Below are 1,477 nucleotides of genomic sequence, written 5' to 3' on the forward strand. Positions count from 1 at the left end.
ATAAAGACACTAGATCTACATGTACCTGTACATCCATTACGTACATGTATGAAGTAATGAAGGAACTGAAGTAGCTACTTGTACATGTACATTCATTCTGTATAATACCACACACTAAATTACAAGTTACACACACAAGAAGAATTTACGGTATTATAACACATCAATTGCAATGAACAAACTGATGGACATGAATAGGCAGAACTTGACCAGTTACATTTAGGACTTCACCAATCAGTGATAAGTTAATTTAAATTATTGCTTTTCAAAAGATATTTATAAATAATTGAATAAGAAAATATTAATAAATTATCAGCTACAAAATGATAATAATAATAATAATTACAGTTCTTGATGAGAGGGAGTGTGAGTTGATGAGGGAGAGGTAGGGAGACTTGTCTCTGTCACTGTTTCCTTTTGTAATCTTTTAATCTCATTATCATAGTCAACCCATTCATCAATGATACGTACTGCACTTGTTAACTTAGGCTCCTTTGTCATTGGATTATTACACTGAGAGAGAGAGAGAGAAGAAGAATAAAAGAGACACAGCCCGTTTGTCATAGCAAGTTATTTCATACAATTGCATGTAAAGCTAAATTTACAGTTGAAGTAAAAGTCAACATAGTGTGGGCAATCTGACTTTTTCACACAAAAAATGCTTTGAAGTTGACACAAAATTGGTAAAATTTAAATTTTACATTGCATTTTGCAGCACGTGTAAACTACATGTAGCTAGGCTTATTCAAGTTTAACTGTTCCTATGCAGCACAAGCTAAGTATACCCACCATATGTACATGTAGTGTATTAGACTGTTCATTACTATCTATAATGTACTAGTAATATCATACCAACTTACCAAGTCAATAGTTTTAGCAGTTGATTTTGTCTCCATTGAACACCATGTCTCACACCATAACCAGTCCTGTGGTAAACTCTTTATTGGTACATTATGAATCATACTGTTAGGAAGATCCTGATCTAAATTAGATAAACTAGAGAGGGAGAGAGACAGAAAGAGAGATGAAGAGAGAGAAGGAGAAAGAAAGATACAGTCATGTATTTGTACTTTCATTGCATGTTCATAATGGCCTAAATGTATAATTATGATCTATCAGGAAATTTTCAAATGCTTATAAAATACAAAATGGAAAATGTTTTTACATTCTGTTATTTGAATTTACACCATCACTTAAATTATACACAATTTACAATCTGTCATTATCAAGATATTCTTATTTGAGTCAGTAGGTCTCATGATCCATTGTTTATCATAAGATTATGATTAGACTCACTGTACCTGTTAGGATCCTGTGATAGCATTTGATATTGTCCTCTTAATCTATCCCCAGCAGCTAATAGTCTGAACTGCTGTAGATCAATAACATACAGTGCACTGATGTGATAGCACCTCCTTCCTAAATGATTCTTCCAATAGCCACTCTTCCAGAACCTGGAGGAACAGATAATACAACA

General features: G+C 33.0%; 1 protein-coding gene across 1 annotated transcript; it reads right to left on the minus strand.

Annotated features, from left to right (window-relative positions):
* Positions 1–321: 321 nt before the first annotated feature.
* LOC100632643 (UDP-glucose:glycoprotein glucosyltransferase 1-like) lies at positions 322–1,465 on the minus strand. Its single transcript, XM_003391037.3, has 3 exons — positions 1,302–1,465; positions 861–996; positions 322–513 (listed from the first exon to the last, which is right to left on the minus strand). The coding sequence occupies exons 1-3, from the start codon at positions 1,322–1,324 to the stop codon at positions 343–345; spliced, it is 330 nt and encodes a 109-aa protein (XP_003391085.2). The 5' UTR covers positions 1,325–1,465; the 3' UTR covers positions 322–342.
* Positions 1,466–1,477: the final 12 nt, after the last annotated feature.

Source organism: Amphimedon queenslandica, unplaced genomic scaffold (genome assembly GCF_000090795.2).
Source record: "Amphimedon queenslandica unplaced genomic scaffold, v1.1 AMPQUscaffold_11045, whole genome shotgun sequence".
Classification (NCBI taxonomy): Eukaryota; Metazoa; Porifera; class Demospongiae; order Haplosclerida; family Niphatidae; genus Amphimedon; species Amphimedon queenslandica.

Excerpts from the sequence above, each read along its gene's own strand:
- LOC100632643 (XM_003391037.3), bottom strand. The coding sequence starts at position 1,324 with ATGCTATCACAGGATCCTAACAG. Across the intron at positions 997-1,301 it reads CTATCACAGGATCCTAACAG|TTTATCTAATTTAGATCAGG; the intron begins GTACAGTGAGTC and ends CTCCCTCTCTAG. Across the intron at positions 514-860 it reads CTGCTAAAACTATTGACTTG|TGTAATAATCCAATGACAAA; the intron begins GTAAGTTGGTAT and ends TCTCTCTCTCAG.